The sequence below is a fragment of the Ranitomeya imitator genome, chromosome 3, assembly GCF_032444005.1.
Source record: "Ranitomeya imitator isolate aRanImi1 chromosome 3, aRanImi1.pri, whole genome shotgun sequence".
Classification (NCBI taxonomy): Eukaryota; Metazoa; Chordata; class Amphibia; order Anura; family Dendrobatidae; genus Ranitomeya; species Ranitomeya imitator.
In genome coordinates, this window is record NC_091284.1 from 731,656,078 (window position 1) to 731,670,802 (window position 14,725).

The window sequence follows — 14,725 nt, forward strand, 5'->3', positions numbered from 1 at the left end:
TTTACTTTAGACCCAAACTTTTCTATTTTCACAAAGGTAACAAAGGAGAAACCGCACAACAAATTTTGTGGTCTATTTTTCTCGAGTACGCCGATGCCCCATTCGTGGGGAAAAATCTACTGTTTTAGCGCACGACAAACCTCGGAAAGGAAGGAGCACCGTTTGATTTTTTGAACACTAAATTGGCTGGAATGGAGAGCCGGTCGCATTTGGAGAGCCCCTGATGTGCCTAACCCTAGCACAACCCCAACCCATGGAAAAAAAATAAATTTATGTTATAATTTTTATCTAACTAAGGGGGTGACAAAGGGGGAGTTGCTTTCCTTTTTTGATTTTATTTTGATCGCTGTGATAGACCCTATCATAGTGATCAAACAGAACCAAGAGGAAAAATTCCCTATCGTTCCCAGGCACCAGCCTGCAGATTTCAGCAGGTGCACTCAGCTTTTTTTTTTTTTTCCCAGGAAGACCGGATGGGTTCAGGGGACTCATTTCTCTCTACTCTAATGTTAGATCATATCAGAGGAGAAAAAAAATATTATAAAAATATTTTAAATCTTTTTTTTTTTGTTAACATTTTTTTGGTGAATAATGGCGATCACGTGACAAGGGACCGTAAAAAAACGGCCCTGGTCCTGATCTCCAGGGTCTCAGCTACCCCTGAGACCAGAGATTTCCGATGCGGAGGAGAGGAGGGAATATACCCTTATTTCTTGGCACCGTTAAAAGTCGGCACTGAGGAATAAGGCCCCTTAACTAATATTAAGGCGTATCGGCGGTCATTAAGATGTTAAGTAAAACTTTTGTTTTTTTATACTTCCTGGTAGTTATTGGCAGCACATCACTCCATAAACAGGAGATGTGATCTTGATGGGTGGGGATAAAGTTAACTATTAGTGATTGTTCTGTCCACCATAGGTCGTCACCCTGTGTACACAGGCCAGTAAACGAGTGATTAATTACTGTAATGGCTCCTTTAACGGTGTGAATTCGGTCTGTATAAATGCACCATGATGCTCTGTTCACAGCATTTCTCTTTATTCTGTTGATCTGTTAAATCCCAGGCACAGGAAAGTGAAGTTAGTGGGAACTCTGGACGCATTACATGATGGACGCCAGCAGTGCCTGACGGTCCTCACTGACTTAAGTATCGGGTACAGTGTGCTCAAGGGAATACAGCAACATAAATTAAAGAAAAAAATAAATGCAAAAAAATAACCATACGTATAAAAGTCTACACAGAAAAGTTTGAGGGTCTTGTCATTTTAAAAAGCAAAAGACTTCTGTCCCAGCTTGTCGTGCCAAACCGATGAATGAGCTTGGAGCTGCCATCTTCAATCATGAGCTTCGTTATTTCCTTCTCCATGTCCCCATGGATCGATAGCATATGAAAGTGATCAAAGTCTTGCCTGCCCAGCTTGCGCAGTCGCCGGGCCGCTGATCGGTAACACTTCCATGGCTGCGGCTCAATCAGTAAATAGTCACACATGGTTTTCAGCCGCTTTAGAAACTCTACTAAGCCTCTGTCACCGTGATTCAAGTGAATCCACATCGTTATGGACATGCAGAATCCAATATGAAAGGAGTTTTGGCCAAACCTGTCCAAGTAACTGTACAAGGAGCCCAGTGATGGCGCCTCGGTAATGTCCAGAGTACAGAAGGTGATGGCGTCAGGGTGAGGATTTGTGGACTGAGCTCTAGTGATCAGGTCGGGATCAATGTCACAGCACATGAAGTGGGCACTTCTCAGGGCTTCTGAGCAGCCTTCTGGATGCATGAGATGGTTAAATAAAGCAACACTCAACTCCTGCAAAAGACAAAAAAGTGGCAAATAAATCAAAATGGCCAACACTATAGACAACCTGATGGTGGGACAGTCAGGTGTCATGACCAATATCCTTAGGCCTTGACAATACCTTTAAACCTTCAAGCCTAGCCACAGTCTCAGCCATAAATACCCGACAGGTCCAACTTCTGGGACTTGTTATCATTTAGAGAACAGAGTCTGACTTTTTTTTTTTTTTTAAATTACACCTCAATAAACATGTGTCCATGAATGTGTGAGACCCTCTCCACTAAAATCTATGGGAGCTATGAGAAAATCACATCAAGCAGCCCTTTATGTGTATACAGGAGAAAAGACTGGTCCCACTTGCTACATTGAGCAACTGAGAGTTTTCATTCATACGCAAATAAGGTATTAAGTGCTCTGTGTGTGGCATGGCATTTAAGCCCTTCACGCCCTTGGACGTACCAGGTACCTCATGGTTGGGAAGTGCTTCCAGGGCTTCTGGGTACGTCAAGGCAATTTTGCGCATGATCGCTGAAGGGTGTTCTTCTGATATCACAGCAGACACCCAGCTCTCACTGCCAGCAAAGGTGCTGGCAGTTTAACCCCCTAAATGCAGTGATCGATATCAATCACAGCATTTGGAAGGTAGTCAGAGGGAGGGGGCGCGATCATTGCTGTAATAACCAGATGTCATAATGACGACATCCGGGTCAACAGGCTCTAGCATTTCCCTGTGTTGGATTTGGTCCCTTCTATATGTATTTTTAACCTTTCGGTTATTATGCAGTGTTATATTGATGTTTTAATAATAAATATGCCTTATATTGAATATTCTAGTGTTGATTCTGTACTTTGATAGGATTTATACATTCAATCAGTGAATATTCACATGTTATTTGCCTATCTAATATATAATTGCCTAGAATACTACTTCCTGCAATTTGTGCCAACTTCCTGTCCGGAGCTAATGTCCGGAGCTAATGTCCGGAGCTAATGTCCGGAGCTAATGTCCGGAGCTAATGTCCGGAGATAAGTGACGTCAACAGTGTCCAGTGTCTGATTGGTTGCCGCCTGCTGCGAGCGACCAATCAGAAACGTGCCGTACTGTGACACACTCCGCCCGCCATTTTGGTGTGATTTTTGAATTTTTACCTCACAGCAAGTTTCTACTGCGTGGAGGCGGGCCCAGTGACGTTGCTCTTCAAGCTCCTGCCGAATTTCGTCAAAAAAATGATAATACCATTTACCAAAACTATATATATTTAGTTGTGAAGTGGTTCAGTGACATTTTCACACCAATTTTGAACTTTTGTTTGGTGTTTTCTCCATATACTGCCTATTATTTTTGTTCTTTCTTACTATTATTTATTAATTGTATTCTTACATTTGAATAAATAAACTATATATGGATTCTAGACTCCCGATTCTTTAGAATCGGGCTGCCATCTAGTAATAGATAATTCTATTATCTTTGTTATTGTTTCTCTAAGGCTCTAGCATGCGCAGAACATGATCTAACTAGAGATGGGCGAACCCAAACAGTAAAGTTCGGCATCCGTACCGAACACCTACGGTTCGGGCATGGAAACCGAACACGGACTTCATGAAGAAGTTTGTGATACTGTTCTGGTTCGGCTGCCCGAACACCGGGTGTCTGTCACGCTGAAGTGCATGACAGAACGGCAAACACTGATTCTGATCGGCGGTGAAACCATCCCCGCCGGTCAGAGAGCCGCGGTTCCCACACTATCAAAAGGCAGCGTGAGCACTCAGCTGTGATGGGAGGTATGAAGTTTACCGCCGGTCACTGGTGTCAGCTGATGGGACTCCAGTTCCCATCATCGGACACCTGCTGTGGCTAATAACAGCGAGAGCAGGAGCGGCTGATGAGAGTATTCATTAACCGGCTCCTGCGCTGTAAATATTTAAAAAAAACAAAAAAAACCGTTGTGGGTTCCCATATATTTTTGCTAACCAGCCAGGCAAAACTCACAGCTGGGGGCTGCAACCCTCAGCTGCCAGCTTCAACAAGGCTGGTTATCAAGAATGGAGTGGTCCCCACGCCGTATGTTTTAATTTTTTTGTTTATTTATTTTTTTAAACGGCGTGGGGTTCACTCCATTTTTGACAACCAGCCTTGCTAAAAAGCAAACAGCTGGGGGCTTGCATTCTCAGGCTGGTAAGGGGCCATGTATATTGCCGCCCCCTCCCCCCCCCTCCTGCCTAAAAATAGCAGCCTGCAGCTGCCAGAAAAGGCACATCTATTAGATGCACCAATTATGGCGTTTTGTCCGGCTCTTCTCACTTGCCCTGTAGCGGTGGCAAGTGGGGTTAATATTTGAGGGGGTTGATGTCACCTTTGTTAGGTTGCATCAAGCCCACGGCTTAGTAATGGAGAGGCATCTATAAGGCACCCATCAATTACTAATCCTACAGTTATATGGTAAATAAAGCACACAGCAATGATAGTGTACTTTAATAGAAATAAAACAAGACACACTTTTTCCTTTATTATTTAAAAATAACAAACATAGTTATACTCACCAAACTATTCCACTGAAGCCCTTGTTCTCCTGTAATAAACCAAAAATAAAAAAATAAAAAAAAACACATATCACTCACCTCTCTCATTTTATCCCACACCATAATCCACGTCTGGGGGATAAACAGTTTTCAACCTGAACGATGCCATGATGCAACCATCCAGGCTGAGTACCACTTGTGACTCAACTGCTGCAAGAGCAGCCTCAGTGAGTTTTTCTCACGGTGCTAGTGGGGATTTCACTGAAGTCACAGCAGTTCTGTCCAGCTGGGAATGCAGCCTCAGTGACTGGAGGCAACCTTGATGACGTCAATGAGGCTGCGCTTGCAGTTCAGTCATCAGTGGTTCTCAGCCTGGACAGTCGCATTTTGGCACCATCCAGGTTGAAAACTGTTTATCCCACAGACATGGATTACGGCATGGGATAGAACAACGGAGAGGTGAATGCTAAGGTTTTGTTATTTTTGGTTTAATACAGGAGAACAAGGGCTTCGGTGGAATAGGCGTTTGTTGAGTATAACTGTGCTTGTTATTTTTAAATAAAAATAAGGAAAAGTGCTGTGTGTTTATTTACCATATAACTATAGGATTAGTAATGGATAGGTGCCGTATAGACACTTCTCCATTACTAAGCCGTGGGCTTGATGTCACTGGACAATACAAAGGTGACATCAACCCCACAAATGTGAACACTACTTGCCACTGGGCAAGTGGGAAGAGCCAGGCAAAATGCCAGAATTGGTGCATCTAATAGATGTGCTTTTTCTGGAAAGCTGCAAACTGCTATTTTTAGGCTGGGGGGGGGGGGAAACAACCATGGCCCCTTACCAGCCTGATAATACCAGCCCCCAGCTGTTTGCTTTAGCAAGGCTGTTGTCAAAAATGTTGGGGACCCCATGCAGTTTTTAAAAAAAAATTATTTATTTCAATAATTTAAAAAATACGGCGTGGGGAACCCTCTATTCTTGACACCAGCCTTGTTGATGCTGGAAGCTGAGGTCCTCAGACCCCAGCTGTGAGTTTTGCCTGGCTGGTTATCCAAAATAAAGTGGAACCCACGCCATTGTTTTTTTTTTTATTATTATTTACTTACAGCGCATGATCGGCTGATGAATACACCCATCAGCTGCTCCTGCTCCCACTGTTATTAGTGGCAGCGGGTGTCAGATGATGGGAGCAGTCTTAAAGGTACCCTAAGTGCATGCCTCTTCTTGGGAGAGTCCGTGCACCACAAACTGAAGTCTATACTAGCGATGATTTATGGAAAATAATGAAAGATTTTATTCCCCAGAAACCCTGAGATTTTACACTGAAGTCCAATTGTGTTTTCTTTTTTTTTCGGTTCCCCGTAGATTACAGTGGGGGGAAAAAAACCTCTAAAAATACAGTACTCATGAAATCACATCCATTTCGGAACATTGAATGCAGCAGATTTCCTGCACACACGAAAAAAAAAACCTCCAGCATTTATGCCACGTGGGAACGTTGCCTAAAGGAAATCTGCTTTGCTGCTCACAGCAACCATGGTGCAGATATATTAAAAAAGGGAAACAATCAATCAGAATCTAAAAAGAAAGCTGTACGACCACGAGTTTCTCTCAAGGCCATTTTTTATCTATGCCGCTGTGATCTATTTGAGAAGCATAAAAAAACGTTAATAAAGTGTTCAAGTATGAATAAACTTTTTATTAAAAAAAAAAAAAAAAGTGTTCAGCGATGAGGCCAAATCATCCGAATGGGTTTTTACATTTCCCAAAAACGCATCCATTTATAATCACACAAAATTATAGCGGATTTTTTTCCTTTTTTCACTAAAGTTATGAAAAAAACATTCAATATAGATGGCCGGGCGCTTAACAAAACTTCTGTTCAAAAATGGAAACTTGTGCTTGTCTGAAGCCGTTATGAAGTGCTGGATGAAGCACTGATACCAGACCCGTGACCGTCTCTTCGGGGTCTGTACACACAGGAGCGATCCGCTGCACATACCATCTGGGATACCATGGGGGGCCGCTCCCGGTATAATGCGGAGGGCTGCTCCTGTGTGCTCTGACCCTATAGCGGGGCGCGCGCTCCTGGGATACCACGGGGGGTGTGGGGGGTGGGGGGATGGAAAGGGGGCGCTGCGCTCCTGGGATACCACGGGGGGGCGCTGCGCTCCTGGGATACCACGGGGCGCTGGGCTCCTGGGGTACCACGGGGGTGGGGGGCGCTGCACTCCTGGGATACCACGGGGGGGGGGGAAGGGCGCTCATGTGCACAGACCCTATAGCGGAGCACCCCTCCTGTGATACCGCGGAGCGCCCCTCCTGTGTGCACAGACCCTATAGCGGAGCACCCCTCCTGTGATACCGCGGAGCGCCCCTCCTGTGTGCACAGACCCTATAGCGGAGCACCCCTCCTGTGATACCGCGGAGCGCCCCTCCTGTGTGCACAGACCCTATAGCGGAGCACCCCTCCTGTGATACCGCGGAGCGCCCCTCCTGTGTGCACAGACCCTATAGCGGAGCACCCCTCCTGTGATACCGCGGAGCGCCCCTCCTGTGTGCACAGACCCTATAGCGGAGCACCCCTCCTGTGATACCGCGGAGCGCCCCTCCTGTGTGCACAGACCCTATAGCGGAGCACCCCTCCTGTGATACCGCGGAGCGCCCCTCCTGTGTGCACAGACCCTATAGCGGAGCACCCCTCCTGTGATACCGCGGAGCGCCCCTCCTGTGTGTACAGACCCTATAGCGGAGCACCCCTCCTGTGATACCGCGGAGCGCCCCTCCTGTGTGTACAGACCCTATATCGGAGCACCCCTCCTGTGATACCGCGGAGCGCCCCTCCTGTGTGTACAGACCCTATATCGGAGCACCCCTCCTGTGTGTACAGACCCTATAGCGGAGCACCCCTCCTGTGATACCGCGGAGCGCCCCTCCTGTGTGCACAGACCCTATAGCGGAGCACCCCTCCTGTGATACCGCGGAGCGCCCCTCCTGTGTGCACAGACCCTATAGCGGAGCACCCCTCCTGTGATACCGCGGAGCGCCCCTCCTGTGTGCACAGACCCTATAGCGGAGCACCCCTCCTGTGATACCGCGGAGCGCCCCTCCTGTGTGCACAGACCCTATAGCGGAGCACCCCTCCTGTGATACCGCGGAGCGCCCCTCCTGTGTGCACAGACCCTATAGCGGAGCACCCCTCCTGTGATACCGCGGAGCGCCCCTCCTGTGTGTACAGACCCTATAGCGGAGCACCCCTCCTGTGATACCGCGGAGCGCCCCTCCTGCGTGTACAGACCCTATAGCGGAGCACCCCTCCTGTGTGTACAGACCCTATAGCGGAGCACCCCTCCTGTGTGTACAGACCCTATATCGGAGCACCCCTCCTGTGTGTACAGACCCTATATCGGAGCACCCCTCCTGTGTGTACAGACCCTATAGCGGAGCACCCCTCCTGTGATACCGCGGAGCGCCCCTCCTGTGTGTACAGACCCTATAGCGGAGCACCCCTCCTGTGATACCGCGGAGCGCCCCTCCTGTGTGTACAGACCCTATAGCGGAGCACCCCTCCTGTGATACCGCGGAGCGCCCCTCCTGTGTGTACAGACCCTATAGCGGAGCACCCCTCCTGTGTGTACAGACCCTATAGCGGAGCACCCCTCCTGTGATACCGCGGAGCGCCCCTCCTGTGTGTACAGATCCTATAGCGGAGCACCCCTCCTGTGATACCGCGGAGCGCCCCTCCTGTGTGTACAGACCCTATAGCGGAGCACCCCTCCTGTGATACAGCGGAGCGCCCCTCCTGTGTGTACAGACCCTATAGCGGAGCACCCCTCCTGTGATACAGCGGAGCGCCCCTCCTGTGTGTACAGACCCTATAGCGGAGCACCCCTCCTGTGATACCGCGGAGCGCCCCTCCTGTGTGTACAGACCCTATAGCGGAGCACCCCTCCTGTGTGTACAGACCCTATAGCGGAGCACCCCTCCTGTGATACCGCGGAGCGCCCCTCCTGTGTGTACAGACCCTATAGCGGAGCACCCCTCCTGTGATACCGCGGAGCGCCCCTCCTGTGTGTACAGACCCTATAGCGGAGCACCCCTCCTGTGATACCGCGGAGCGCCCCTCCTGTGTGTACAGACCCTATAGCGGAGCACCCCTCCTGTGATACCGCGGAGCGCCCCTCCTGTGTGTACAGACCCTATAGCGGAGCACCCCTCCTGTGTGTACAGACCCTATAGCGGAGCACCCCTCCTGTGTGTACAGACCCTATAGCGGAGCACCCCTCCTGTGTGTACAGACCCTATAGCGGAGCACCCCTCCTGTGTGTACAGACCCTATATCGGAGCACCCCTCCTGTGTGTACAGACCCTATATCGGAGCACCCCTCCTGTGTGTACAGACCCTATAGCGGAGCACCCCTCCTGTGATACCGCGGAGCGCCCCTCCTGTGTGTACAGACCCTATAGCGGAGCACCCCTCCTGTGATACCGCGGAGCGCCCCTCCTGTGTGTACAGACCCTATAGCGGAGCACCCCTCCTGTGATACCGCGGAGCGCCCCTCCTGTGTGTACAGACCCTATAGCGGAGCACCCCTCCTGTGATACCGCGGAGCGCCCCTCCTGTGTGTACAGACCCTATAGCGGAGCACCCCTCCTGTGATACCGCAGAGCGCCCCTCCTGTGTGTACAGACCCTATAGCGGAGCACCCCTCCTGTGATACCGCGGAGCGCCCCTCCTGTGTGTACAGACCCTATAGCGGAGCACCCCTCCTGTGATACCGCGGAGCGCCCCTCCTGTGTGTACAGACCCTATAGCGGAGCACCCCTCCTGTGTGTACAGACCCTATAGCGGAGCACCCCTCCTGTGTGTACAGACCCTATAGCGGAGCACCCCTCCTGTGTGTACAGACCCTATATCGGAGCACCCCTCCTGTGTGTACAGACCCTATATCGGAGCACCCCTCCTGTGTGTACAGACCCTATAGCGGAGCACCCCTCCTGTGATACCGCGGAGCGCCCCTCCTGTGTGTACAGACCCTATAGCGGAGCACCCCTCCTGTGATACCGCGGAGCGCCCCTCCTGTGTGTACAGACCCTATAGCGGAGCACCCCTCCTGTGATACCGCGGAGCGCCCCTCCTGTGTGTACAGACCCTATAGCGGAGCACCCCTCCTGTGTGTACAGACCCTATAGCGGAGCACCCCTCCTGTGATACCGCGGAGCGCCCCTCCTGTGTGTACAGACCCTATAGCGGAGCACCCCTCCTGTGATACCGCGGAGCGCCCCTCCTGTGTGTACAGACCCTATAGCGGAGCACCCCTCCTGTGATACAGCGGAGCGCCCCTCCTGTGTGTACAGACCCTATAGCGGAGCACCCCTCCTGTGATACAGCGGAGCGCCCCTCCTGTGTGTACAGACCCTATAGCGGAGCACCCCTCCTGTGATACCGCGGAGCGCCCCTCCTGTGTGTACAGACCCTATAGCGGAGCACCCCTCCTGTGATACCGCGGAGCGCCCCTCCTGTGTGTACAGACCCTATAGCGGAGCACCCCTCCTGTGATACCGCGGAGCGCCCCTCCTGTGTGTACAGACCCTATAGCGGAGCACCCCTCCTGTGATACCGCGGAGCGCCCCTCCTGTGTGTACAGACCCTATAGCGGAGCACCCCTCCTGTGATACCGCGGAGCGCCCCTCCTGTGTGTACAGACCCTATAGCGGAGCACCCCTCCTGTGATACCGCGGAGCGCCCCTCCTGTGTGTACAGACCCTATAGCGGAGCACCCCTCCTGTGATACAGCGGAGCGCCCCTCCTGTGTGTACAGACCCTATAGCGGAGCACCCCTCCTGTGATACCGCGGAGCGCCCCTCCTGTGTGTACAGACCCTATAGCGGAGCACCCCTCCTGTGATACCGCGGAGCGCCCCTCCTGTGTGTACAGACCCTATAGCGGAGCACCCCTCCTGTGATACAGCGGAGCGCCCCTCCTGTGTGTACAGACCCTATAGCGGAGCACCCCTCCTGTGATACCGCGGAGCGCCCCTCCTGTGTGTACAGACCCTATAGCGGAGCACCCCTCCTGTGATACAGCGGAGCGCCCCTCCTGTGTGTACAGACCCTATATCGGAGCACCCCTCCTGTGATATATCGGAGCACCCCTCCTGTGATATATCGGAGCACCCCTCCTGTGTGTACAGACCCTATAGCGGAGCACCCCTCCTGTGTGTACAGACCCTATAGCGGAGCACCCCTCCTGTGATACAGCGGAGCACCCCTCCTGTGTGTACAGACCCTATATCGGAGCACCCCTCCTGTGATATATCGGAGCACCCCTCCTGTGTGTACAGACCCTATAGCGGAGCACCCCTCCTGTGATACAGCGGAGCGCCCCTCCTGTGTGTACAGACCCTATAGCGGAGCACCCCTCCTGTGATACCGCGGAGCGCCCCTCCTGTGTGTACAGACCCTATAGCGGAGCACCCCTCCTGTGATACAGCGGAGCGCCCCTCCTGTGTGTACAGACCCTATAGCGGAGCACCCCTCCTGTGATACCGCGGAGCGCCCCTCCTGTGTGTACAGACCCTATATCGGAGCACCCCTCCTGTGATATATCGGAGCACCCCTCCTGTGTGTACAGACCCTATATCGGAGCACCCCTCCTGTGATATATCGGAGCACCCCTCCTGTGATACAGCGGAGCGCCCCTCCTGTGTGTACAGACCCTATAGCGGAGCACCCCTCCTGTGATATATCGGAGCACCCCTCCTGTGATATATCGGAGCACCCCTCCTGTGATATATCGGAGCACCCCTCCTGTGATACAGCGGAGCGCCCCTCCTGTGTGTACAGACCCTATAGCGGAGCACCCCTCCTGTGTGTACAGACCCTATAGCGGAGCGCCCCTCCTGTGTGTACAGACCCTATAGCGGAGCACCCCTCCTGTGATACAGCGGAGCGCCCCTCCTGTGTGTACAGACCCTATAGCGGAGCGCCCCTCCTGTGTGTACAGACCCTATAGCGGAGCACCCCTCCTGTGATATATCGGAGCACCCCTCCTGTGTGTACAGACCCTATATCGGAGCACCCCTCCTGTGATATATCGGAGCACCCCTCCTGTGATATATCGGAGCACCCCTCCTGTGATATATCGGAGCACCCCTCCTGTGATACAGCGGAGCGCCCCTCCTGTGTGTACAGACCCTATAGCGGAGCACCCCTCCTGTGTGTACAGACCCTATAGCGGAGCACCCCTCCTGTGTGTACAGACCCTATAGCGGAGCACCCCTCCTGTGATACAGCGGAGCGCCCCTCCTGTGTGTACAGACCCTATAGCGGAGCACCCCTCCTGTGATATATCGGAGCACCCCTCCTGTGATATATCGGAGCACCCCTCCTGTGATATATCGGAGCACCCCTCCTGTGATACAGCGGAGCGCCCCTCCTGTGTGTACAGACCCTATAGCGGAGCACCCCTCCTGTGATACAGCGGAGCGCCCCTCCTGTGTGTACAGACCCTATAGCGGAGCACCCCTCCTGTGATACCGCGGAGCGCCCCTCCTGTGTGTACAGACCCTATAGCGGAGCACCCCTCCTGTGATACCGCGGAGCGCCCCTCCTGTGTGTACAGACCCTATAGCGGAGCACCCCTCCTGTGTGTACAGACCCTATAGCGGAGCACCCCTCCTGTGATATATCGGAGCACCCCTCCTGTGTGTACAGACCCTATAGCGGAGTACCCCTCCTGTGATATATCGGAGCACCCCTCCTGTGATATATCGGAGCACCCCTCCTGTGATATATCGGAGCACCCCTCCTGTGATACAGCGGAGCGCCCCTCCTGTGTGTACAGACCCTATAGCGGAGCACCCCTCCTGTGTGTACAGACCCTATAGCGGAGCACCCCTCCTGTGATACAGCGGAGCGCCCCTCCTGTGTGTACAGACCCTATAGCGGAGCACCCCTCTTGTGATACCGCGGAGCGCCCCTCCTGTGTGTATAGACCATATAGCGGAGCACCCCTCCTGTGATATATCGGAGCGCCCCTCCTGTGTGTACAGACCCTATAGCGGAGCACCCCTCCTGTGATACCGCGGAGCGCCCCTCCTGTGTGTACAGACCCTATAGCGGAGCACCCCTCCTGTGATACCGCGGAGCGCCCCTCCTGTGTGTACAGACCCTATAGCGGAGCACCCCTCCTGTGATACCGCGGAGCGCCCCTCCTGTGTGTACAGACCCTATAGCGGAGCACCCCTCCTGTGATACCGCGGAGCGCCCCTCCTGTGTGTACAGACCCTATAGCGGAGCACCCCTCCTGTGTGTACAGACCCTATAGCGGAGCACCCCTCCTGTGATATATCGGAGCACCCCTCCTGTGTGTACAGACCCTATAGCGGAGTACCCCTCCTGTGATATATCGGAGCACCCCTCCTGTGATATATCGGAGCACCCCTCCTGTGATATATCGGAGCACCCCTCCTGTGATACAGCGGAGCGCCCCTCCTGTGTGTACAGACCCTATAGCGGAGCACCCCTCCTGTGTGTACAGACCCTATAGCGGAGCACCCCTCCTGTGATACAGCGGAGCGCCCCTCCTGTGTGTACAGACCCTATAGCGGAGCACCCCTCTTGTGATACCGCGGAGCGCCCCTCCTGTGTGTATAGACCATATAGCGGAGCACCCCTCCTGTGATATATCGGAGCACCCCTCCTGTGTGTACAGACCCTATAGCGGAGCACCCCTCCTGTGATATATCGGAGCACCCCTCCTGTGATATATCGGAGCACCCCTCCTGTGATACAGCGGAGCGCCCCTCCTGTGTGTACAGACCCTATAGCGGAGCACCCCTCCTGTGTGTACAGACCCTATAGCGGAGCACCCCTCCTGTGATACAGCGGAGCGCCCCTCCTGTGTGTACAGACCCTATAGCGGAGCACCCCTCTTGTGATACCGCGGAGCGCCCCTCCTGTGTGTATAGACCATATAGCGGAGCACCCCTCCTGTGATATATCGGAGCGCCCCTCCTGTGTGTACAGACCCTATAGCGGAGCACCCCTCCTGTGATACCGCGGAGCGCCCCTCCTGTGTGTACAGACCCTATAGCGGAGCACCCCTCCTGTGATACAGCGGAGCGCCCCTCCTGTGTGTACAGACCCTATAGCGGAGCACCCCTCCTGTGATACAGCGGAGCGCCCCTCCTGTGTGTACAGACCCTATAGCGGAGCACTCTAGAGGAAGACGAGGATAGAAATAAATTATATCTAAACATAAAAAGGCAAAATAAGAATCAGAAGTTCTCTAACTGCAGGAATGCCTCTACAGCACGTCGGCCGGCTGCTCCTCCACACTCACCCCAGTGTTACAGCCGACGTCCAGCGCCAGCAGCGTCTCCCGCAGCCCACCCTCCCTCCGCAGGAGCTCCAGCAGCAAGCCCGGGGGCAACAAGCTTGTGCGGGTCTCGGGAGGATGAAAGCTGTAATAATTGGGGAAGTTTCCATGCTGAGCGGCTCCGGGGTCTTCTCGCTGATCTGCCTCGGAATTATCCATCTCTTCACCATATGACTGTACCCGGCGAACACAGCTGCCTGCTGCACTGGGTACTTCCGGTCCGCGGCCATCTTACTACTCCCAGCACGTGAATTCTGAGGCGGCTGTCGTGTTTCTACACCCGTGACTTTACCCACAGAGGAATATTACTATGAAACCGCTATTAAAAGCCATTTAATAGTATCACATCTGTATGTTTAGATTATTCAATTATTTAGTACTGACATTAGTTTTTTTTTTAAGAAGTACATTTAGGTTTGCCACTTTTTACTTCTCAACATGTGTTTATCAGTGGTGAGTGGTGAGTGAACCTGCTTGGATGCTAACAGTGTCTTCAATGTAGTTGAAAAGTAAGTCCCCGCAGCTGCAGGTCTCAGTTGTTGGACAGTTACACCATATGCAGGAATTGCTTGTTTGTTAGACAATCCCCACGTTACGGCTGCCGAAGAGCTGCCAGACGCGCCGCGGGGACTCGAGCACACTGAAGACACTCGGATAGGACACGAGGCTGCTGAGATAACACCTTATCCGAGCTCGTTCGCTCATCACCATTTATTGAAGCTGTATTTTTCAGCTTTACTTTTTTTTTAAGCCAGAGCTGCTAAAGTGTAGTTTATCCGATTCAGATAAGTGATCTGACGTGCACCTTGTTAAAGGGAAAATGTCACCTTTTTTGCCTTATAAACTCTGCCCATCACCTTTAACATTATGCAAATGTTGTTCTTACAACCTGTTTACATCCTCATAAGTGCCTCTGCTAACCTCCGAAAAAAAATTCAAAATTGTGTGGTCCAGTCCAATAGGCGAGTCCAGATTGTGATCAGCACCTCCTCGGTCCTTTGAAATGCCACCTCTTTTATCCT

General features: G+C 52.4%; 1 protein-coding gene across 1 annotated transcript; it reads right to left on the bottom strand.

The window, feature by feature from the left end:
• Window positions 1-1,021: 1,021 nt before the first annotated feature.
• On the bottom strand, window positions 1,022-13,888 carry BCDIN3D (BCDIN3 domain containing RNA methyltransferase). Its single transcript, XM_069758811.1, has 2 exons — window positions 13,668-13,888; window positions 1,022-1,807 (listed from the first exon to the last, which is right to left on the bottom strand). The coding sequence occupies exons 1-2, from the start codon at window positions 13,860-13,862 to the stop codon at window positions 1,235-1,237; spliced, it is 768 nt and encodes a 255-aa protein (XP_069614912.1). The 5' UTR covers window positions 13,863-13,888; the 3' UTR covers window positions 1,022-1,234.
• Window positions 13,889-14,725: the final 837 nt, after the last annotated feature.